Source organism: Podarcis raffonei, chromosome 17 (assembly GCF_027172205.1).
Source record: "Podarcis raffonei isolate rPodRaf1 chromosome 17, rPodRaf1.pri, whole genome shotgun sequence".
In the NCBI taxonomy this organism is placed as follows: Eukaryota; Metazoa; Chordata; class Lepidosauria; order Squamata; family Lacertidae; genus Podarcis; species Podarcis raffonei.
In genome coordinates this window covers 5933508-5957494 of record NC_070618.1, presented here as the reverse complement: position 1 = coordinate 5957494, position 23987 = coordinate 5933508, and the positions used below count along the sequence as shown (strand labels likewise).

The following is a 23987-nucleotide window of genomic DNA, read 5'->3' as shown; positions in this document are numbered from 1 at the left end:
TCCTCTGTTTTAACAGAATAAACAATTTGTTTTGGTTTTTTTTAAATAATATTTATTACTTTTAAAGATTACAGAAAAGGAAAAGATAAAAGACAAGAATAAACAATTTGAACTGACTACACTGAAATACACTGCCATTAATAAGGTACAGTTCTATTGTTAACTAAAAATCTTAGTTAACAATAACAAGGTCTGTTGGGAAATTTCATAGCTATTTCACATTTTCTCATAAATTTAGTACGGTGCCACTCAATGTTTTATTATGCTTATCATGAATGTTTTAACAGCTAGAATACCACCAATCCACAAATATGAAGCTCTTCTAAGTTCTCTCCCAATGTGATACAAAGAACTTACGCTTTCTTCAGATTACTCACCATCAGAATAAAAAAAAACCAAACTAAAAGTATGCCAAAGATATAAGAAAGGATTTTGAAGTAGGTTATGCATCATTTGTATCCATAGAGGCTTGTGAAATGGTTAAAATTTTGCACTATTTAGTTATACTTCCTTAATCAGCCCTTACTTAACCATTTTTTTATTAACAGACCAGAGTTCTGTATCACCACCATTAAAATTTGGAAGAATACCTAGTGATAACATAGCATATCTCTTGACTCGGTACTAAACACACGTACAAATGCATCTGAGTCAGTTCATGATGCTCTCTCAGTTAGTGTCTTGCCTGAAGAGTTTTAGTCCCAAGATAAAGGGAGTGGAGGGAGATACCTACCGTATTTTTCGCTCTATAACACGCACCTGACCATAACACGCACGTAGTTTTTAGTGGAGGAAAATCCGTAGGCATGCCACCCGTAGGCATTCCCTCCATAACACGCACAGACATTTCCCCTTCCTTTTTAGGAGGAAAAAAGTGAGTGTTATGGTGCAAAAAATACAGTAAATTCAGAAGAGACCATGCCAGGAAGATAAAGCAGGTTCTATTCCACTTCATCTTTGGACTAAAATTATGCACAGGATGACAATAAGTGAGGGATCATCATGAATTAACTCCAAAAGATTACATGTCTTCCATTATTCTTTCTCTATTAAGAGCGCTCTACATAACTCAACAATTTTATTAGCATTTTAATCAAAAATGTTAGAGTTACTGTCACCTATGCCAAAATTCATGTTCTGGGTACCAACATGGCCAATGATATTATTTTCTCCATATATTTTCTGATAAAAGTATTTTCTATTATAATTATACATATTTTTATCCTCTAGAATGAAAATCATGAGCTGTCCAAATGGAAGATGGATGCCTGCTGCTTTGGAAAGATGCTCTGCTTCTACTCTAAGATAACTGTCATACTGGCCTGGTTCAGATGATCATCTCCCATCTTATTATGCTAAGATACAGACAAGCCTTTTGCCTCTACAAAAAGACCCATCAAACTAGCAGCAAATAAACCAGGAAGTGTCCAATGAACCATAGTGTCCTATTGCATCCAACCAGGAAACTATGGTTAGCCTGGGAACAAGCCAGGATCTGAAACTAACTTCCAAACCATGCTTTAAGTAAGATCCTAGCTTGTTCAGAAGCTGCTAACCATAGTTTCCTGGATCAGATGAAATGGGATATTAAGGTACATTGAACACTTTCTGTTTAATTGTAGAAAAGAGGCTACACGTATAGACAATAAGCTTGGGAGGTATTCAGTGTAGCACTAAGGAGAGTGCTCTGTCAGCAAAAGCATTTCTGATTGTCTGAAAGAACGATCACCCCTCTCCTACTTGCACCCTATTCTAGGGGTTCTCCAGACTTTCCCAAGCCAATCTGGGGTACTGGGGGGAGCCCTGTTTCACTAGCAGAAGTCTTTGTGTGGGCTTCCATTCGAGACCCTAATTCGTTGAATCCATTCCCTTGTGTATATCTCAGTTTAATAATCTGACACAATTCTCTGAACATGGCCAATGGATCACCATCAGGGCATCTTATATTAGCAAATCATTATGTCATCAAGTTATTTGACATGTCCATTACTATTCACTTGCATTTAAAATAACCAAAACCCTTCACCTTACTACTGCGCTTTCAAGATGCTCTGAAAACTAGAATCAGCTTCACAGACCCTGTTACTCTCTAAAATCCATTATTTTGTAACCGAAGTATATTGTCAAAGAAAAATACTGCAAGCATGTTCAAGAAAAGCATATTTAGCATTATGGTTAACTTGTAATATAGTACCAAGATAAGCCAACAGATTGGCGCATTGAATGGGGTGTACCAACTTCTGTACCAGTACCATGTCACAGGCAATCTCTTTATGCAATAACTGGCAGAAAGGTATACCCATTCAAATATTAAGACTCGGAGGCAAATATTTGATTTGATCATTTCAATATATCTTATTCTGTACAACCAAGTCTCTATAATTACACGTTTGATAGGCAAACACCTAAAATATTACTTGTAGTTTAGAGACACTACCAAAGTGGCACAAGTTCCATAAAGGCGCATAACAGCAGAAAACATTTAACAGCTGGCATGTTTTAGAAACACAAAATAGTTCCTGCTTTTCTCTCTCTCAACCTATCAAGACACAAGTGAAACAGGTTATTTACCTATTGTTACAATAAACATAAAGCCTTCTTCTAAAAAGCCTACAGGTCTGAGTCTTTGTCAGTATCTCATGTGGACAAATCCTTTGGCTTTTGAAGAAGGAAAGAGAAAGAAATGAATAAAATGGCAATTCTGCCGAAGTTAAAATTCTGCTAGATTCTGAAGATTTTAATAGCTAGTTAAAAATGAAGAAAGGATTACATCCCTAAGGATAGTCTTTCATTTTATACACAGAAGCACTGATTAGAGCATTATACATAATCCATTTACTATTATTTCTGAAAATGTGTACAAGTATAAAATACTACTCTGGCTATAATTATTATTTCTCTTGATTTCAGTAGAACTGAATGACAAAGAATTGCACCCGTGAAGGGGGGGGAATACAAACCAATTAATCTCTGAATTTATAGCAACAATTGATGACTGGAAGAACATTTTACATGCTGGTAATGTTAATATGAAATAACCAACAAAGCAAAAATGTTTTATAGATTTAAAAAATGCAATTGGTAAAAATTTCCAGTTCACCAAGACATCTTTAAAACTCCTGTACTATGTGACAGAATATACTTCTTATTCTCAATTTAGTATGGCTAGCAATTTCCACAAATCAGAAGATATCTGAGAGAAAAGGGGAAAGTGTTTTTTTAAATAAAGCTTTTGCATTTAAAACAGTTTAAGACAGATGCAGCCCTGAAACCATTTATTCATGAGCAAACCACCAGCACCCTAAGTTTCAGCAAAGATACTAATAATGTGGCTCCGAAGTTGCAGAATAGAGTTTGGTATTGAACATATTTTACTTTGAGCCAGTCTCTAAACTGTGGTTAAACCACGTATCACTCAAATATATTAAATGCACAATATGACCTACATGTTCCTGCATACCCACATACATATCTATTTTCTTAAAAGCACAATACTGGCTAGCATACTAAATTGCAATTAACAAATCCTTAAACACTTCCAATACAAGTGTAAGTTGTGGAACAAGTCAGTCATAAGGTATTTAAAAAGGAAGAAATTAGTAAAGTTTGCCTTTAACATTAGGTTCTGAGCTCTAAAACTAAATTGCATTAAAATAATAAAGCTTGGGCAAATGATATACAGCCTTATGAACTCTTGGTTTCCCACACATACAAATGTTCTATTTCTGGTTTGAAGTGTTTTTCAGATGAAGGGCAGAAGATGAAAACTTTAAGACATTTCAATGCAAAACTTTCCATAAGGCAGGATGTTGGTAACTTAATGTAAACGAAAAATCAAACACCGCAGTAAAGCCAGCTCTAGAATTGTTTCCTTTCACCCTCAGACATAATCAGACACTAAAAAAATATTACAAGACGAGTACCGGGTAAAAAAAAATCATAATGAACCTCTCAGATGAGAAACTAATTGGTACTAAGTACACAATGGCTTACATTTAATCCTGTTAATAATCACACAAAAAAGAAATAAAAGACTCACTTTTCAGCCATCTCTCTGGACGACTGGGCTAAAATAACAGCATGACTAAATCTGACATTGACCCCTTGGCCCTGCTAGAAGTTTAAAGAATTCCTTTGAGTCTTCTGAGATCATGTCCTCCCACCACCACCCCCTGCTCAACAACTCCAAAGGAGTGGGCTAGTCCCATACATTTGACAGTCTTTTTGCAGAAAGGTAGAGCAAAGAATGGCTACACAGAAACTTTGTTCTAGTTGTTGTAGTGATCTAACACTAGATTTAAAACATCTCAAAAGCCACAGGAAACAGTACATTAAAATATTTAATATAAAAATATCCTTTAGAGTTCGGTTACTGCTGCAACAGCCCAAAAACACTCCTGAAAGTTGCAATAAGTTATAGTTAGCAGGCAAATCCAGTTAAGTCTTTATGATGAGGCACATATTTTAGGAGGGCAACAGCTCAAAGTTCATATTTATTGTTTTAACCTGTCATGACAACCCATTTTCAAACCTGACAACCCAGTTTCAATCAAACGGGACAGTGATATTTCTGGTTACTTTCAGGATATGGCTAGACCTTCTCTCATGAATCACATCACAAAGTCAGCAATTTATTGTTGTTTTTAGTGCAACTGAAACAGAAACTTATACCAAATTCCCACAAAGAAAGGGACATTATCAGCGAAGAGAAAAACAAAAGCAACAGAAATGTATAATGTTCATGATGATATTTTCCATCATTGGATTATGAAGATTAATCTATAGAATTGCCACTACATCCATTTCAGTATGATGAAAATTGTTTTGAGAGTAAATGTAATCTATCTAAAACTGAGAAATATAGATCTTGCAACTGTGTTCTATAGCTAGATAACATGTTCACCATTGAACATGCACCCCACAACTTCTATCAATTCAGATGTCTGAAAGAGATGTGTTTAAGGGCTCTGCACCATAAAGAATCTAAGTCATAACATTATACAAATTGGCAGCAATCCTCTTTACATGAGAATATTTTAAGAAGTCACATACTACAAATGTAAACTGATTTCTCTCTCTGCTTCAGTGAACTGCCCTGAATGTTGTTCCTCATATCCTATCATTGTCTCCCTGAACAGTGCGCAGACCCTATCTAATCCTTTTAACTTTTTTTCTTCTGTTAAATACATGTCAGGCTAACAGTGGACATTGGATAAATAAAATAATGACCACCAGGGCTACATTACACAGCAAGTTTTTCCCCCATTATTGTAATTGTGCATACTATATAGAAGCATAATTTAATTGTCAAGAGACTGATTTACTTCATGAGGCTGAAGGGCCCACAAGTATATGCAAAAATAGAGGAAAGAAGAAACTGCATTCACATGTGATTGCCGTATCTTGGATTGAAAACATACATTTTATATTTAAAAAAATGTGTTAGAGAAAAGATTTGCTCACTGTTTCACGGTTTCTTTTTCTGGTAAAAAAGTATGAATTCAGCAGCTTTTACCCCCTGCTGTGGCCAAGGATGAGGGGAAGAAGGGGGTGCCTGCATTTAATCCCGCACACACATACACCCCACCAAAAATAGGTGACAAATAGAACACTGGGTGTGTGCCTGGCTGCAAAGACATCATTCCGGAGCAGGTGTGCTCAATCCCTGGCCTGGATGTGGACTCCCAAACCACCGTTTTACACATGAGGAAGGAAAGAAGGACATTTCCTGGAGAGAGGACTTTTCCAGGCTTGGATCAGGGCAAGTAAACTTTATAGCGAGAAGCATTGTGATGTCATAACTTTCTATTAGCAGGGACACACATGCATGATAAAAGATAATATTTAGAGGAGCTGTTGTAGATTTTGCCATGCTTTCTTCTTTTCCCAGAATTTAATCAGATTGGCACTGCACAAGAGATATGAGTCAGGATTTTTAAAGAGTTACGAGTGAAATTATCTTAATATTAGGTTTTCTTGGAATACTCTGTCAGTACTCTTGCCCCTCTCATTTTCAATACTATAATTATACCATATGTATTACCACGTTAAAGTTCTGGGGGAAAAATCAATCAACCAGTCAAAATAGAACTACCAAATTTTGCAAAGTACAAATAAAATAGTTGGGGAGGCTGAGAAAATGCAGGTATATTTATGTTAAAACACACTCCATAGTCATGGGACTTTGAGAATGAAAATACTGCTTGGATGACATAAGACTTCTCCATTTTTAATGGTGGTGGGGGTTCTGAGGCGTGGCTTAAAAGATAGAATGGCAAGGCTAACCAAATGCTGGTGTAATACTGGCTTGTAGTAGACAAACATAAGATTATAAGAATGAAAATGTCAAGTACTCTATGACTTTTGTTATTCTAACATGCTAAAGAACAAAAATGTCACCAGAGGTTGGGGATGAGGAAGTGATTATTATTTTATTCCAGGCAACTATGCAAATGTCGAGACCCCAATATTTGTCACTACATTTATAAATACAGTAAGATGCAAGTACTGACGTTATTTTTAGAAGATGCCAGTGTACAAAGTAACTGTACAAAACAAAACCATGGTCATGAATTTATTTGAAATTAAGACCAGCTTATTATGGCAGGTCTTGTTTTAGGCATGAGGTGCAAGAATGTTTCTTTAAAGGACAGGTTTTCACATTATGTTGCTATTTGCAACAGTATCTATTAATTAAATCAACAACTAAAATTTAATCAGAATGTGATTATTTAGGGTGCTGTTTGATGGCCAAAGCGAAGCAAATGCATCCGCTTGTCTCTCTTTCTTAAGCTTTTATAGCAGCCATTACTCACCAGTAACTATTGGAATAAAGGCAGGGAAAGCACAGAATAAAGGCAGGGAAGGCACAGAAATAAACACACAAACTCCAACTTTTACGACCCTTGTTTGGAGATATTATCATAAATGTATTGAAGTCAGGCAGTGTATGTCACAATGCATCGGGCTTTTTTTACAAATGTAAATCTAATAATGCCAAGGCTTACCAAGGTTCAACTACTTCCTTCCACCTTATAGCTCACAATAATTTATATTATTAACTATCTCACATACACTAATATTACATGTTTAGCATGCTCAAAGGATTGCTATTCCAATCTTTTTACATCTTCTTTTCATTTCAAATAATGTTCTGGATTATTTTTCATAGTTAGATTCCTCTCTTTGCTTCTGCCACCACTTGGCCAGAATGACAACAAACAAATTATCAAATTATAATGACAACAGTGTCTACATATAATTTAATCTTATCTCACACTGACTTTTGCCAACTGCTAAAGCAGATCTGACGCATTGTTGCCATCATCTTTTTTTCCAAAGGGGCACATCTGCACTCCGTTTAATTGTTATAAAATTTTATGTAAAAAAACCCAAAAAACAGACTAAATTACTTTTCCCACCCAACCTCACAGCTCAAACAACAATGCAAAGCTTCTCCCCCAACCTATAAGAAACATTAATAGATGGGGATAAGGAAGAAAGATCAAACTGATGAGGGAAGTGGAAAAAAGATTCCCCTTTTAACAATCAACAAAATGACAAAAAAGGGGGAAAAGTGGAAAAAGTCACCCAGAATATATGACCATGTAAGCATGGGCACTCTTGCAGAAAACCTAGTCTGCAACCCAAAGCCATGGGAAATTTAAATTAGTTAAAGCCATGGTCCACAATAGGCAGAGAAATCTGCACAGATAAAAGGAGGCTGTGAAGGCTGCAGGTATACTTAGCCTAGATCACCAGAGATTTCCACACAAACTTTATTAGTTTTATTAATTTTTTTTAAATAATCAAGAGATTCAAGAGTATCCACATTACACTGCAAAGAAGATTAACTTTTTTCCCTTTAATCAAATATCCATATGCATGTGCTGTTCCTAGCGAAGAGGGGTAGGAGGATTCCCATTGCTTATTACAGCTCCAGGGTGCACAGTGTTATAATTCATGCACAAAAAGCTCTTCCTATGTTTAAATAATGTTAACATTCCCATAAACAAAAGCAAGAGGAAAAGTTAAAAATAAAGCAGCAGCAGCAGCTTTAAACTTGGTGCATTCTTCTCCCTGAAAAGCAGAACATATTACATCATTCCAAAGTTATTCACCAATTCAATGGTCCTGCAGTGCATGGACAGAAGTCATATTTTTTTTGACACCAACCTATGAATTTAATTTGCTGTGGCATGACTAACTTAATCTATCCTTCTGGAAAATTGTAACTTAATTTACTTATCATCTTAATATGTATGTTAACATTGTCAAATCAAGATTTCATTTTGAATCTATGGACTTAGAAGTAAGAAAATCCCATCTATTTTAGAAAATATCAAATGGTGGAATAATAATAATTAAAAAACTATCTTTGAAAATAACAGCCATATGCAACCTGCGTATGCTGAAATACAAAGCTGTAACAATCATCACAAGAATTGAGTACAGCTTTTTAATGATAGGAGGATTACATGAACTTTCCCTGTATATTTTAGAGCTCCTAATAGATCTCAACTATACTTACTAAAATGGTTTTCTGCTTAAATCTTGCCCAATGTTTTTAAACGTATGTAAGATTAAAGTTCTCTTACAAGCAACCCTTCACACTGTGATGCTGCAAAGTACACATTTTCTTCAAGATGTACCAATAAATATTATCTCACAAGGCACAATGCCCCCATTTTACAAGAAAATTCAGGTTTCATTTATTTTTGCCTTAACAAGATGAAAATAACGTTCTGAAAAGCATCAAAAATGTTTTGTGACAAAGATCAGCCTCTCAGTAAACTAAAAATGTAGCATTTTGACAGCACAAAAGCAGAAATTACTAAAATAGCTACTTTTCCTATTCTTACTGTATGTGGTAAAAACTGCAGCATTTAATAGTTCTGTTCTAGGAATAATGCTTTAGCCACCTATTGTTGAAAATATTTTTTCGTGAATGGTTCAATTTCAGTATAAAGTCAACTTACATAAAATTTACCTAATTCCTATGTAAGCAAAAAATAGTTTTATTGGTCAGATGGAAAAACAGTTTTAAAGATTCCTAATAAAAGACGATAGATGCTTTCTGAAAAAGTCCCAAGGTTTTAAAGACATAGTATTTAAATATATTTTTTCTACTACAGCAATAGAATGATTTCCAGTCAAATTAAGCATACACAAAACATTACTAAGAAAGTATCAGTTCTATACTAGATATTGCTACAATTTTCAAGGATCAGAAACAGCGGATTACCACCACAGGGAAACAAAAAGACCAGTAAGGGAAACAAATCATTTTTAACTAAAATGTTGTTTTCCCAACATGCTAGTTCAGTTTTCTGCTTCTCTCTTTACTGGTAAAAAGCTGTTGTTTAAAAAATAGCTGTTCAGCCGAAGGTTTTTAACTTTACCAAGGACTAATGCCAAAATTTTAGATTATTTCCCCAACAGCTACATACATAGGTAGTGAACTGCCAAAACATCACCTGAAGTTCCAGTGTTAACATTAATGACGTGAAACCTTACAGAATCAACGTTTAGTTTCCCTAACACTGAGTGTGCCTAGTAGCTACACTGCATGTGGAATAAACACCACCAGTGCTTTTTTTCCTGGGGGTACGCATACCCCTAAACATTTTGTGAATCTAAGTTTGGCCTCATTGAGGGGCAGTATTTCAATATGAGTACGAAAATGAGAGTACCCCAAACATTATTTTCGAAAAAAAGTACTGAACACCACCATATACACAGTAAGGCCTGCTATGTTCAATAAAAGAGGCTTATTAAAAATGAGTGCCTATCTTTAAAAACCTTCCTTCCTTTTAGAAGAGCGTGTTCCTCTCATTAATTCATGATTAAAAGTCTCCATAAATAGTGATATGAACAGATAGCATTAACATTAGATAAAAAGTAAAACTGTTCCAAACACAGTGTAATATTTAAAGTCAATTCTATTTAAAAAAAAAAAAACACACTTTGTCAATTTTGTAATGTAGTGGACAACATAAATAACTATAAAGCACATCTGCTTACATGACCAGTCATTTCCTACACATTCTGCTCTTCAAATTTCTCTTTTCACACCCTTTCTTTCATCAAAATCTAGGCTGGAAAAAGTGTACACTGTGATCCAATCCATCACAAATTCTGACCGTTGTTACTGCCTAATTTTAACAGGGGAATTGTGCGAATCTCAACAACAAAAATGGTTTATCTAAAGCAAAATGTTATTCTGAAAACATCACATCTTTTTTGTTTAGTCGCTTATCACTTCTGGAACAAGACTAACGTTGGATAGGATTTAAAGCTAGCCATTTTCCAAATTAGCAGGTAGATGTCAGAAATACTGGGAAAGCAAGAATGACTGCACCATGGAAAGGGCATGTAAACTAGTTGAAGTATCTAAATGCATCAATTTCCAGAATTATTGAAACGCTAGCCAAAGCCACAATAAAGGTTCCAAAGCTTTTACTTAGGCATACAATCTGCTGAGCAACTGCTGCAAAATGCAGCACAATTCAGTAGCATCCGGTATATATCCAGTGTGACCCAACGTCACACCAACGGATTTCTGCTTACACAATGGGATTTCTCCTCCCTCTTGAGCACACACACCCAAATTTACTCTGGAAGGTCCCCCAACATTCTAGAACATTTTGAGAACACAAAGGGGGCTTTAGGAGGAAAGAGAGAGCAGAATAGTCCCATCAAACAATCAGAAGTGTGTTTCACTAGCAGACTGACACAACTGGATTTCACCGTATTGCTGATAAATTAATACCCAAATCATGCAGAGAGAGGGAGAGAAGGAAATAAACTAGGGACTATTCTGGAAACATTTAGAGCTTCCCAAACTGTGCGTTGCGACAAATTAGTGTGTTGGCTACAGTTTGTAGGTGTGACACGTGAACACTCCCCGTGCTCCTCCTAGGGCTGGAAAGGGGTTAATAAAACTGAATTACTGTGTCACGAAATGAAGTATGTTTAAAAATTGTGTCACCAATATGAAAAGTTTGGAAAGCTCTGATTTAGATATTCCTTCCTGCATGCCATCAGGGAATGAGAATGTTACAAAAGCCATCCTATTAGTTGTAAAGAAAAACAAGTTGTAGCAGCTTTCAGCATGAAGATGGACAGGCCTGCTAGTGCACTGAAACTGTTTTTGCCCAATATTAAAAATGTGAAGACCAGCACAGTAGCGGGGGGTGGGGATTGGGTAAAAAATTACACCTAATAAGAGGAGAGGTACATATTTTCACTGCTGTAAGAGATTAACCATCCCAGTTTGAGCCTGTACCTTGGGCATGTACAATGCTAACTCTCTTTTCCAGAACTTGTGAAGAGTTTGGAAACATCTGCTTCAATCTTTGGTTGACCACAGCTTGCTGTTTCATCTGAACACAGCAAACTGTTAGTCTTAACAGTGGCTCTTTTCAAAGAAACCCACTTAGAACAGTAGGTTATGGAGCTGGCTTATTTCAACAAGCCACAGTTAAGATTAGCCATAGTTTAGGGTTTGGATGCAACGCTGAACTGTTGTTAACAGAAAGCAGGAGTGAAAACCTCTGAACTCTTCAGGGCTCACTTGAGAACAAATGAAGAGGGGAGAACGTGTGAACCCAAGGTTTGCCTAGGATCATTGCCATGGCTTGCAGCCATTATTTTTCAAAGGCTAACATCTTGAGCAGAAAACAAGCCATGGGAAACTTGACACATGTATAGCTCAAACATATAAAACCTTAGTTCGAAATAAGAATTTACTCCGTATTTATATAATTAATCACAAAATAAATGGTTCTCTGGGCAGCTCACAAATAAAGCATGGAAATGTAAGTAAATACACAATATCATACCATAACATTTACATAAAAACAGCAGCATAAAAACAGAGAAAGAATAAAAACATCCTACCAAAAATCTGCAGCAGTGGTTCAGAACATTAGAAATAGATTTTTTTAAATGCCTGAGAGATTTCAAAAAGTCTTTAACTGAGGCCAAACTGACCATAAAGTTGGTGCCAACCAACCCTCTCTGGAGAGGGAATAGCATGGCCTGGATGCAACCATTGAGACGTCTTTGTCTCTGGTAGCCATCCCCTTCTTTTTATTTGGTGCCGACACTCAGAGCAGGGCCTCTGAAGCTCATATGGTACAGACATGTAGAAGAAGACAGTGTTTCAGGTATCCTGGTCCCAAGGTGTTAGTTAATTAACTCGTCTTGCTTTTTTAAAGCCCTTAAAACCTTGGGACCAGGAAACCTGAAAAACTGTCTTCTGAAGTCACACTTAGGTATTTGCTTCCCAGCAAAATCAAAAGACTTCTGAAAATTAGGAAATGTTCACATTAGCAATTTACAATAAAGCTCAAATATTTGAAATATACTTAATATTATAACTCAGTGCCAACAGGTACAGAGACTACCCTTCCTCTTGTTATAAATTGTGTTATAAATTACAGGGTGTTCAAAGCAGGAGCTGAGGGTGCATCATATGAAAGACACACTTCAGGAAGGATTTCGAATCCCATATTGGAGCAATACTTTTATTAGGCCAAGCAAAAAGTCACAGAATAGTGTGCAAGTTACAGAACTTGTCATCAGGCTAGATCAGCCTTCCCCAACCTGGTGCCCTTCAGATACTTTGGATTACAATCATTCAGCCTCACTCAGAATGGGGCTGTGTTGCGCTGGCTGGGACAGATGTGAACTGTAGTCTAAAGCATCTGAAGGGCACTGGGCTGAGGAAGGCTGGGCTATATGGTAAACAAAGTAAGGGAATGGGAAGAATAAAGTTGGCTGGTGGCTGCTGTTGACATCAGTCTGTCTCGAGAGACAACAGAATGCGCCTCTGGGAGTGAAATCATGTTGCTATGTTAGCAGCGCAAGCCTGGGCAGTGTCCTGGGCTGCCCAGATTACAAAACCTCCCTCTCAGCCTTGCTGATGTGGTCCAAAGGAAAGCAGAGCAATACATTTGCCACCAACTTGGTGCCAAGAGTTGCCTGAAGGAGGTGTATAAGGCACCATCCAGCCATCTTAGGGACTCCAGTCCGGATTTGTGTAGGGTTTACTCCTTGGCCTTTGCTATTCCCAATGATCTCCCCCAAAACAGAGGTTTAGGATCAGAGTTTTCCTTCTCCTAGATGGGCTACCTTCCCAGGTTGACAAGCGCCATTTGCCCCTCGCTTTCCTCTACAGCATGTGCAGAACCTGCCTTCTTGACCATTGGGCCCAATATTGGTCTCTTCCACTCAATCTGCCCATCAGCTATCCTCACCAGCTAATCAAAGCCATTCCCAGGGTATGACTGCTGTTGCATGCTGGCAGCTGCTAGGAGCCACAAGTGAGAACTGAGTGCAGAGTGGGGACCAAAGGTGGACAAACTATCTCAACAAGGAGCACAACATGTTCCCCACCACAGGTACTATGCCTCCCCTAACACCCCATACACCCTGGCGAGTGGTAAATAAACAATAGATACTTTATAATAAAGTTACCAGTGTGTACTTTGAGCAAATCTCCAGCTTTTGGAAGGTAACCTGTATTAGAATGATAAACTGTGATAAGGAAAGTTTTTTTTAAAAAAAAATAAATAAACAGCAATAACACACTTTAGGAATTGTCCTGAAAGGAACTTTTATATTCAGCAGATAACAGCTATGCTAAGAATGGGGCTTCTGCTACCAAAATGCCCATTACACAAGTATGCTGTTACAACTGGATATCGCTCATTGTTTCCAACAGAACAGCCAGATCTTCATCCTAGTTCTGAGCTCTATTTGGAGTTATAATCCTAAAAAACATACTAACCTTCACTGGCTAATGTTCCACAGCCCTCGAGGTTTAAGAGGATGTTGTCATCTTTGTCGTCTCTGGCACCTCCCAGCAGCATCCAGCTCTCTACATTATCACTTTCAGAGGCAATGCTTCTCACATCATCTGCGTTCTCATCACTAGAGCTGTCCTCTATTACTAAGATCTTGTGGATCATGCGAACACCTTCACGATGAAAGGAGATAGACTTTTCACTAGTCCTTTTCTCCTTTTTTGAAGTTCCTGTGGTCCATCCCTTTGAATTTGGAGTAATCCGAGAAGAATGTCTAGTGGGCTTTGGCAAGGTGAGCTCTGCAAGACTGTGTGTTCTTCCTGGCACTGGAGCTCCTGGTGTTGTTCGCTTCTGGAGTCTGCTTCTGTAAATGCTGTCTTCGGTGTCTGACAAGGTGATAACATCTGGACTATCAGAAACATGAGTGGCTTCACTGTCTGAAATTATAATAAAGTTGTTGTTTTTTTGCTCTTTACTAACTGAACTCTGCTTTTGCCCAGATCCATGTTCTTCAGTTTCTTCTTCTCCAATGGCATCCTCATGGCCTTGTGCATAATGGACTTGGCTATAAAGGTGAAATTCTACTTCGCTATCAATACTTTCTTCACTAGAAGACTCTTCACAGTAGAGATCATCTTCAAATGCTTCTATATCATCATATCCACCAAGCATTGTGGAAAGTATTTTGCATCTAGCAAAAGAAACAAACAAACCAAAATAATGAATGATGCTAATCAATACCAAATGAAGATTTCATTTACACGCAAGTACCAACTTTTAAAATGCACAAAACCTCAGGCCAACCACTTTAACAGTGCAATCCTATGCATGTTTTAAGGAGTTTACTGGAGTCCAATCAATCTGCCTCCAAACTACTTTCAATTTTATACCAGCGTCACCTCCAACTCGTCTCAATTAGATTTGACGAAAGCTGTTTTAAAAGCAGTTGAAATAACACTTCCTTCAGAAATGGAATAATAATAATAATAATAATAATAATAATAATAATATAATAATAATAATAATAATAATAATAATAATAAATTTTATTTATATCCCACCCTCCCCAGCCAAAGCCGGGCTCAGGGCGGCTAACAACAATAAAATAGTGCAACATTCTAAAAACATTTCATTGTAAAAATTAATTAAAATCAAATTGATGGCAACCATTAAGCTAAATTGGAAGAACTTCACCATCCAATAATGAACCATTAACAACCCTGGCCACTGGTCTACTCAGCTGCAACTGACAGGTTTTCACTAGCTAAGATGAACAACGTCCACAAGGTAGAAGAGATCAGAATTATCCTAGCTACTGCACCAAGAGGACTGAGTCCACCACTGCCAATTTCAATTCTGCCCCTATGGCTGTGTCCAAGTCGGACCAATGTCGGCAAGTTTATCAGCAAATAATATAGCCAAGACATTGCAGTGATCAGCCTTTGGTGCACCTTAGGGTTAGACCCTCACCACCTGGAAGAACACAAATGGACATAATTTCACTCAAGCAAAGGATGAAGAAAAAGAGAAACACTACCTCTTTGTTGCCACCACAACACAGGTCTGCAATTGGACACTATGAAATGGTTGGTTAGATTCAATACAGTCTTTCCAGTATTGGCATTCAAGCCATCTCCGTATACTTCAGGTTCCCTGGCTCCTCGTTAAAACATGGAGCTGGGGTCCAATGAAATGCACAGCATCAAGGAGCATCTCTGCCTATAGCAAACCCATTTCACATCCTGCTAGTACAACAAGAGAGGCATCAATGGTACCACCTAAGTACCCCAAATCATTCTGGAAACTAAGTGGATCCCTAAGTCTCCAAGGCCAAAACCTTTCAAACTAGTCTCTCGCCTTTTCTTTTGCTTTCATTCTGAATACCTGATAAGTCCCTCAAGAATACAGAAACCACTACATTTTCTGCAGGTGGTCACAATGTTTGGTACTATTAGGCAAGATTGTTCTTTGACCCTAGCCACTCACAGCCAAGTCACATGAAACATTTGGTACTCATTCAACTATGGATAAATTGAGTACAAAAGTGTACGTATCACGTTTATGAAGGCTGTGTGCTTATACAAGGCATAGCATCTCGCTTTTAAATACATACTGGCCTCTTTTTTTAAAAAAAAAATGAGAGTATGTACACAGGTGACACAAAGGTCCACTGTGTCTGTGGCTGGCAAACAGTCATCCAGGGATGGTTCACACTGCCAGCCCGATTTAAAGAGTCAGAACAAGTTATTTAGGCACACAACCAGGCATCCTTACACTTTACTAGATATAGGCTTGCAAAGGGCTAAATGCTACTTGCCACACGAAAGTGGCACATTGACTGTCTGGATGCTCTGTCTTCCTCCAAGGGTAAGAAGGGAACTAGAGGCAGCTAGCCCAGGGAATAAAGAAATGGCTACTACAAGACATATGGGTTGGTGATCAACGAAGTTGCTTTTCTTCCACTTACTTCTAAAAGATGCAGTTCAATTGCCAACATGATAAATTCAGAAGGGGGTGGGGGCTATGGGATTGTTTTTATTTCGATTATGTATTTTGTGGCTTTATATTTTGATTTTACTCTGTGAACCGCCCTGAGACCTCCAGGTATAGGGCGGTATATAAATTCAATAAAATAAATAAATAAATAAATAAATAAATAAATAAGATTCAAACCAACAGAACCCAGAAGATGTGTAGCTGGCAGTAACCCAAAGATATCACAAAATAATCATGCTTACTTCACCACCCTGTTTGTAGTCAGTGAAAATATCAAAAGAATTTCCACAGAAACTGATTTTTTACAATAAAAGTAGTAAATATAAATGCACGGAGCTGGGAAGAATGGTGAAATATTAAATGATAGCACCATAATTTCAGCTGTGTGGCAATACTTCAGCACGTAAGCCTGCAGACAGAGCCTGTTCTCCCTTTTCACTTTGTGTAGATCTGAGGCACTTGACAAAAAATTATTGGCTGGGCATTTTTATAACATCACTCATACCCCCTAATAGAAAGCACTTTTCTCATTCCATAGCAAACAAAATCCATAAACTGACACAACATTAGTAAGCCAGGGACCACTTTCATATCTTAAGTAAAGCTAACAGGCCCTGGCATGGTAACAGTAGAAGCCTTGAAGTTAAAAGAACACAATGCATGCTGTGAGGGGCTTAATTTTCCACACTTTGAGCTCATTCATACGAGCCTTAGACTGTGGGGATATTTCTCACAGGAAATAACTTAATAACCACCCCTTCATACAAAGCAGACGATGAAGGGGTGGTTGTTGACTCAAGGCTATCAAGTCAAGCCATATTGCCATGCTACACAGATGCAACACAACATCTGTGAACCAATGTAAGATGGAGACAAGGAATTACCTGCGATAGGGCATACTGTTTAAAGAGTTCCCCGGCTCCTCATTAAAGCACAAGAATAGAGTTTTTAAGAACAGAGAAGATTTACACTCAGAGAAAAATATGAAGAAGTCTGATGCCTAGAGAAAATCTTGGCACATACTGGGGGAAAGCAATCTGTGTTTCACTTGCCAGTCACAACTCACAAGTCACAAACAGTACATAGGAACATAGACCAGCGATATGACATGGGATAAGGCTATCTAGCTAATCTAGCTATCTACACTGACTGGTAGTAGATCTTCAGCATTTCAGCGGGAGGGGGGTGTTCTTTCAGAATCCTACCTGAAGAAGCCAGGAAAGTGCCTGGGGCTATAACCTTCTTACAGACAAGTAAATGGGAAATTTTTACTAGACAAACTTCTTTTAGTGGCATTTAATAAAGCTGTTTCTGTTCCACTCTATTCTATTTTGTGAAAGATCTCAGGGTGGCTAACAATCAAACTGTGAGGAAATAAAATGTTATTATCAATAGAATCACAAAAATACATAAAAATCAAAATATATAAGCCATCTCTCAGCTGAACATCAGTAACAATTGCCAAAGGAAATGTAAGAAACAAAATATTGGGCTGCCATCTGAATGATAATACTGCAGGCACCAACCAGGTTTCAGGGAGTCAAGAAGTTCCAAATCCAGATGAAAATAGCAATATTTTTAAGGAACAAAAAGCAACAGCAAGTGCAAGTGCATTAGACTGTAATGTTTGCCAAAGCCTGCTTTAACTATATCCACCATTAATTACCAGCTTTTCAACTCTGTATTTATAATAGTAAAAACAATTAAAATGATGTCTCCATGTCTGTAATTATAATATAGTCTGATCACAATAAGCTCTTGTTTTTCTCCAGGGACCTGGTAAATGGTTGGACTAACTGCAATAGGCCAAGCTAAAAAGCAATAACCCTATCTGAGAGATGCAAAGGACCTGAGGTGGGAGGGAAACTGGAAAAACCGAGAGAAAACTCATGATTCAAAATTTGTCTGGGCTTTTTATTTCTGAGAACAAATTAGAGGAGAAACAGAAAAATTGGGGCACACCCCCCCATTTTTCCATTGTTTCCTACCACCCCGGGCCTTCCCACCTCCAGCTGAAAGATGGACAAAATCTGTATCTTATTACAATGACAAATTGTATTTTTCCTAAAAAAACCCAAAGAATCCAGCACCAACCTGTTGGCCAAATTTATATGCCATGGTAATCCATGAACTGTGGCTTGCTGTGTACAGTGAACTACTGCATCCTACAGAATCACTCTCATTTTGCACCTCTCTTCATTAAGCAAGGACCAACAAATCATGAGCCTTGACTTAGTGTGACATGGTAACTAGCATCTGTTGTTTGTTTCTGATGTTCAGCCAAGGCTTGTTCTTGGTTTACCAAACAGTTTGGGAGGAGCAAACCAGGAGCACTGGTTCACACATAAAGGCATGGTTCGTTTTGTTGCTCCCAGCAAAACAAGATGAGGGCAAAATGGGAGCTATTCAGCAGTATTCATTTGCACACTGCTCACTCATGGTAAGCCACGGCTTATGGCTTATAGTGACACACCACCATGCAGCCAATGTATTGTGGCATACTTTTCATAAACAAGACTCTACTAATTTAATTCCCACCAATGACAGACTTCAGCAAACCACTTTTTCTCATTCACCCTACAACATGGGGATAATAATACTGACTAACCTAGCAGGGCTGCTGTAGGGTTTATTATTGTGCAAGAAGCACTATGAATATTTGAAATATACTATATAAAAGTGATATTCTGTGGGTTTTATAACAGGAGGACAAAATAGAAAACAAACTTTGGCAAAAGAAATGCCAACGGGATGTTAAAAAATAATTTGAGAAGCACAATGCTATAAACAAACACCACCAACAAAAACTCTTCAAATACATTTGTAGCAGAAGACCAGCTAGAGAGGCAGCTGGACTTCTGGATGATAAGAGATTCAAATGTATACTGAAGAAGATTACAGAGAAGCTGAATGAATTTGTTGCATCTGTCTCTGCAGCAGAATATATAGGGCAGAACTGTGTACCTGAACTAACGTATTTTTCGCTCTATAGGACGCACTTTTCCCCTTCATTTTTGGAGGGGAAAATGTGTGTGCGTCCTATGGAGTGAATGCAGGCTTTCACTGAAGCCTGGAGAGCGAGAGGAGTCAGTGTGCACCGACCCATCTCGCTCTCCAGGCTTCAGGCACCTATCCGCAAGCCTTCGGAGCGCTCCAAAGGCTTGCGGATAGCAGCCTGCAGCCTGAAGCCCAGGGAGCGCAGAGGCACCTATCCGCAAGCTCCGGGAGCGGCGGCGAGGTTGTGCGCAATCTTGCCGCCGCTCCTGGACCTGTTTGGGGGGCTGGGGTTAGGGGAAGCTTGGGCTTCCCCCGCCCCAGCCCCACGGCTAAAAACGAAGCCAAGACTTGGCTTCTTTCCTCTTTGGAGCTGGGGGGGATAATTTTTTTTCTCTTTATTTCCCCCCCTAAAAACTAGGTGCGCCCTATGGTCCGGTGTGCCCTATGGAGCGAAAATACGGTAATATTCACAGGATAGGAGTCTGAGGAACTGAGGAAGAAAGGGGTGGCAAGAGATGACGTTCTCTAACAGAAAAAATAAAAACTGACAAATGACATCCACCTGAGAGTTCTCAGAGAACTCAAATGTGAAATTGCTGGTCTTCTAACAAAAATATGTAACCTTTCCCCAAGATCATCCTCCATACCTGATGGCTGGAAAGCAGCCAATACAACATCAATTTTGAAAAACAGATTCAAGCGGAATTCTGGAAATTAAAGGCTAGTTAGCTTAATGTTTGCTCTGAGGAAACTGGTAGAAATAACAAGCATACAGTACAGAAGAGCAAGTCTTCCTGAACCAGAACCAGAATGGCTTCAGCAAGGGCAAGTCCTGTGTCATTAAACTTTTAGACTCAAGAATGTCAACAAGCATATAGATAGAAGTGATCCAATTGACACTGCTTACTTAAAACTTTCCAAAAGCTTTTGACAAAGATCTTACTGTGGATCAGTAACTGCTTAAGAAACAGGAAACAGAATGTAGGAATGGACAGTTCTCCCAATAAAGAGATGGAATGAGTTCCCCAAAGATCAGTACTGGGATGTGTTTTTTAGCATCTTCAAAAATTACTTAAGAGCTAGGGGTGAACAACGAAGTAGCCAAGTCACCAAATTGTCCAGGGGGTTAAAACAAAACAGGATTGTGAAACGTTCCAGAAGGTTCTCTCCAAACTGAGTGAACAGAGAGTAAGATGGCAAATGTAATTCAGTGTATGTCGGTGTAAAGGGATGAATGACGGTGGGGGACACACACCTTAATTTCTCATATATACTCATGTGCTCTAAATTAGCAGTGACTGATCAGGAACGAGACATTGTGATTGTAGTGGATAGTTCAATGAAGTTGACTCAGTCTCAGCAGATGGCAGCTGTGAAAAAGGAGAATTCCATGCTAGGGTTCATTGGGAATGGAACTGAAAATAAAACTGTCGGTATCATAATACCATTACACATATCTATGGCATATTTTGAATACTGTGTAAAGTTCTGGTTGCCTCCCCTTAAAAAGGAAATTGTGGGGCTTGAAAAGTTCAGAAAAGGACAACCAAAGTGATCAATGGGTCAGAGCAACTCCCCTTGAATTGAGGAAACAACATTTTGGACTTTCTAATTTACAAAAAAGGCAAGTAAGAAGCCATGTGGTAGAGGTGTATACAATTGTGAACAGTGTGGAAAAATGGAGAGAGATTCCCCCCCCTCCTCCCTCACATAATACTTGAACTTGGGGACATTCAATGAAGCTTAATTCAGGAAGATTCAGGTTACACAATAGAAAGTACTTCTCCACACAGTGTATAGTTAAATTATGGCATTTGCTTCCATAAGATATAGCTGTGGCCACCATGGCTTTTTAAATGGATGGGTGTAAATGAGGATTAGACAAATTCCAGGAGGATCGGGCTATCAAATGGCTACAAACCACAATGGCTGAGTTTCTACCCTCCACTATCAGAGCCAGTGAGCCTCCAATACCAGTGGTATACAAGTGTGGATAGTACTGTTGCGCTCATGTCCTACTTCTTGGCTTTTCATAGGAATCTGGTTTCTAAGTGCAATGAGCACTGTGGTTGAGGTTACTCGGCTCTTCTTATATTTTGTACTTCCATATAATACCTAGCACTAGCACAGTTCAAACATCTTGGTTACAGAAAGCCTGGCCAATAACGAATGTGCCATGACTTCAAGATACCAAAATATTTCTGTACGGTGGTACCTCGGGTTGCATACGCTTCAGGTTACAGATTCTGCTAACCCAGAAATATTACCTCAGGTTAAGAACTTTGCTTCAGGATGAGAACAGAACTCATGCTCCGGCGGCATGGCGGCAGCAGGAGGCCCCATTAGCTAAAGTAGTGCTTCAGGTTAAGAACAGTTTCAGGATAAGAACAGACCTCTGGAATGAATTAAGTACTTACCCCGAGGTACCACGTACTCCTAAAATATTTCAGTACTCCTAATTTCATAAACACTTCATATATGCCTCTGTAGAACTAAGTATCCTCAAGCACAGGCAAAACTAGGCTTTATTTCACCCGGACCAAAGACCGTGTTTGGCACACACACACCCAACACACATTTGGCGCCCCTATGGAGGCTTCACCAAGGGCAAGAAACTTGGCTAGCCCCCCACCCCCTCTGTAGCTACAGCTCTGCCTCATGGCACTACTCTCCGCTCCCCTTCCCCAAGATCAGTTGCCAACTGTGCTGTGTTGGAAGAGAGGGGGTGGCCAACAAAATCTTTCCACACTTTGACGCTGAACAGGACCGCAAATAGTTTTTCTCAAGCATCCCAACATCCCAGGTGCTGTCGCCCTCAGAGCATGTGAAAAATACGTTTTCTCTGAACAGAACAAAGCTTCAACTCGCAACAGGCAAACAAGACCCAACAAATGCTTCGATATGGTATGTCTTCCTACAGCCTCTCTCAAACGTGGGTCCCCAGGTGTTGTGGCTGGGACTACAACTCCCATCAACCCTTGCGAGCAGGAGTAGCGGTCGGGGAGGATGGGACTTGTAGTCCAACAACATCTGGTTGGACCCAAGTTTGAGGGAGGCTGTGGCTCATCCATGCTTTGACCTCCTGACGGGAAGCAGGAGGGAGAGGTTAAGGACGCCGACGCCTTCGAGCATGAGCAGAGTGCTTCCCACCCCCCACAGAGAACCATCCTTTACAAAAGTAAAAACGTAAGAAAACACCCACCCACACGAGCGTTATTCCCGCCAGAAGGATGAAATTTGGGCAACCTGAGGAGAGGACAGTTGGGTAAGGTCGGCGCGAGGGTGAGGGAAAAGCGGGCGCGCCAACAGCTGGCCGGGCCGGGCCGGGGGGTCAAGGCCACCTCGAGCTCGCACCCTCGCGCACGTTACTCACTAGCGCTGCCTGCTGCGACCAGGAAGCCCCTCGCGACCGGAACAGGCGCCTCCAACGACCTCCTCCTCCCGCCCCTCGCGTCGGGCTGCGCTTCCGCCCGCTGAGGCAAAGAAGGGGGCGGGACGCTCATGGCTGCGCCTGCGCGCCGGCTTGCCACGGAGGCCAGGGCGCAGGCGCGCTGGCGCCCCGTCTCTCTCACACGCGCACACACAAACCTGACGGGTCATTGGCTTGAGGCCGCGGGCGGGGTGGGAGGCTGGAGGCGGCGGCGCTCTTGTCTGTGAAGGGAAGCGGCCGGAGGAGAAGGGCTGGGCGGCTGGGCGGTGAAAAAGAGGGGCGGGGGCGCGCCAGGGATGGTGAAAAGGGAAGGGAAGGTAGCGCTTGGGGGTTTGGAGTGATACCAGAGTTGTCGCTTTAAGAAAATCTCCTCTTAGCGTCTGTGCTTCATGCAAGGCCGTCCTACCCACGTGGCAAGGTGAGGCGACCGCCTCAGGCAGCAGGATCCAAGCGGGCAGCAGATCCCAATCTTCCTGAGAGGAGCAACTTCAGCAGATCACATTTGGGCTTGCTTCACCTACAGCCATCTGCCTTTTATAACCCGTGTATTAGTCGCATCCCAAGTGACACAGGATTAGTGGAAACTATTTGTTTTTTATTGGTGTTTTTTAAAAATAAAGGAATGAAAGGAATAAGTATGGGGAAAACAGACATATAAGTTGTAGGTTGGGTTAAAGGTAGAGTTTGGAGCTGATCTCACTTGGTTGAATCACTCTATAGATGCTTTGATTTGTCCTGATGTATTCCTACATTGGACGCAGGTGGCGCTGTGGGTTAAACCACAGAGGCTAGGACTTGCCGATCAGAAGGTCGGAGGTTTGAATCCCCGCAACTGGGTGAGCTCCCGTTGCTCGGTCCCTGCTCTTGCCAACCTAGCAGTTCGAAAGCTTGTCAAAGTGCAAGTAGATAAATAGGTACCACTCTGGCGGGCAGGTAAACAGTGGTTATGTGCGCTGCTCTGGTTCGCCAGAAGCGGCTTAGCTGTATGCCAGCTCCCTCAGCCAATAAAGCGAGATGAGCGCTGCAACCCCAGAGTCGGTCACAACTGGACCTAATAGTCAGGGGTCCCTTTACCTTTACCTCTTCCTACACTGGGGAAGGGGACCTCAGGTGTGGAACCCAAATGTGGTGCTCCAGGCCACCCTATGGAGTTTTGGGGCTTTCAGACCACACCTCTCATTTCCCCTGCACCACATCCATCTCTAGAACTTTTGCATGGCTGGGATGTATCCTTGAAATGTATAAATGCCTGT

General features: G+C 39.9%; 1 protein-coding gene across 4 annotated transcripts in view; it reads right to left on the bottom strand.

The window, feature by feature from the left end:
• The window catches only part of ZCCHC7 (zinc finger CCHC-type containing 7), a 124049-nt gene extending 101245 nt beyond the window's left edge, over window positions 1-22804 (bottom strand). Inside the window, exons 1-2 of one of the 4 annotated variants that reach the window (XM_053370527.1) lie at window positions 22678-22804; window positions 13796-14502 (exon numbers count right to left, since the gene is read on the bottom strand). In XM_053370527.1, the coding sequence (XP_053226502.1) occupies window positions 13796-14483 (688 nt within the window). In that variant the 5' untranslated portion in view covers window positions 14484-14502; window positions 22678-22804. Of the gene's footprint in view, window positions 1-13795; window positions 14503-20559; window positions 20675-22506; window positions 22641-22677 lie in introns of those variants that run through there. The other 3 variants (XM_053370529.1, XM_053370530.1, XM_053370526.1) reach the window with 3 other exon arrangements.
• Window positions 22805-23987: the final 1183 nt, after the last annotated feature.